Here is a 651-nt window from a genome sequence, read left to right as displayed (position 1 = left end):
ATGATAATGAGACCTATACATACATACACAAATATACACACACATAAACGTATATATACACAAAAATACATAAACAAGTGATCAGTTAAAATATAAAGCACGTATGTATATATATTTGTGTGAAAGTGTATATATATATATATATATATATATATATATATGCACATATATAATGCGTCTGCAGGTATAGATACGATATAAACCTCATTTAATTACTCCACTCCACCTTCATTCCACCTGTTTATTAATCTGATTCTTTCTCTTTTTCAGACATTTTTCATTTTTGCGTTGCCGCCCTCCCCCTCCCATTCACTAGACGCCATCTTAAATGTCTTTATTGTTTATCTTTTTTAGGTCACTCAGAAAAATAACCAAGGTTGCACACCTCTACATGTTGCCTCTATCCATGGACGCACAGACACTATAAAACTTCTCCTACAACAAAATGGCACTGATGTCAGGGCTGTGAACAACCGTGGTTCGACACCTCTACATCTTGCCTCTTATAATGGACACACAGACACTATTCATCTTCTCCTACAACAAAATGGCACTGATGTCAGGGCTGTGACCAACGATGGTTGGACACCTCTACATCCTGCCTCTCAGAATGGACACACAGACACTATAAAACTTCTCCTACAACAAAAT

General features: G+C 36.3%; 1 protein-coding gene across 1 annotated transcript in view; it reads left to right on the top strand.

Annotated features, from left to right (window-relative positions):
* LOC106882791 (uncharacterized) overlaps positions 1–651 on the top strand; it is a 45,655-nt gene that overhangs the window by 13,060 nt on the left and 31,944 nt on the right. The window contains 1 exon segment of the mRNA XM_052977852.1: positions 355–651. Within this exon segment, the coding sequence (XP_052833812.1) occupies positions 355–651 (297 nt within the window).

The sequence above is a fragment of the Octopus bimaculoides genome, chromosome 29, assembly GCF_001194135.2.
Source record: "Octopus bimaculoides isolate UCB-OBI-ISO-001 chromosome 29, ASM119413v2, whole genome shotgun sequence".
Classification (NCBI taxonomy): Eukaryota; Metazoa; Mollusca; class Cephalopoda; order Octopoda; family Octopodidae; genus Octopus; species Octopus bimaculoides.
The sequence above is the reverse complement of the archived record's forward strand: the minus strand, read 5'-3'. Positions and strand labels throughout refer to the sequence as shown.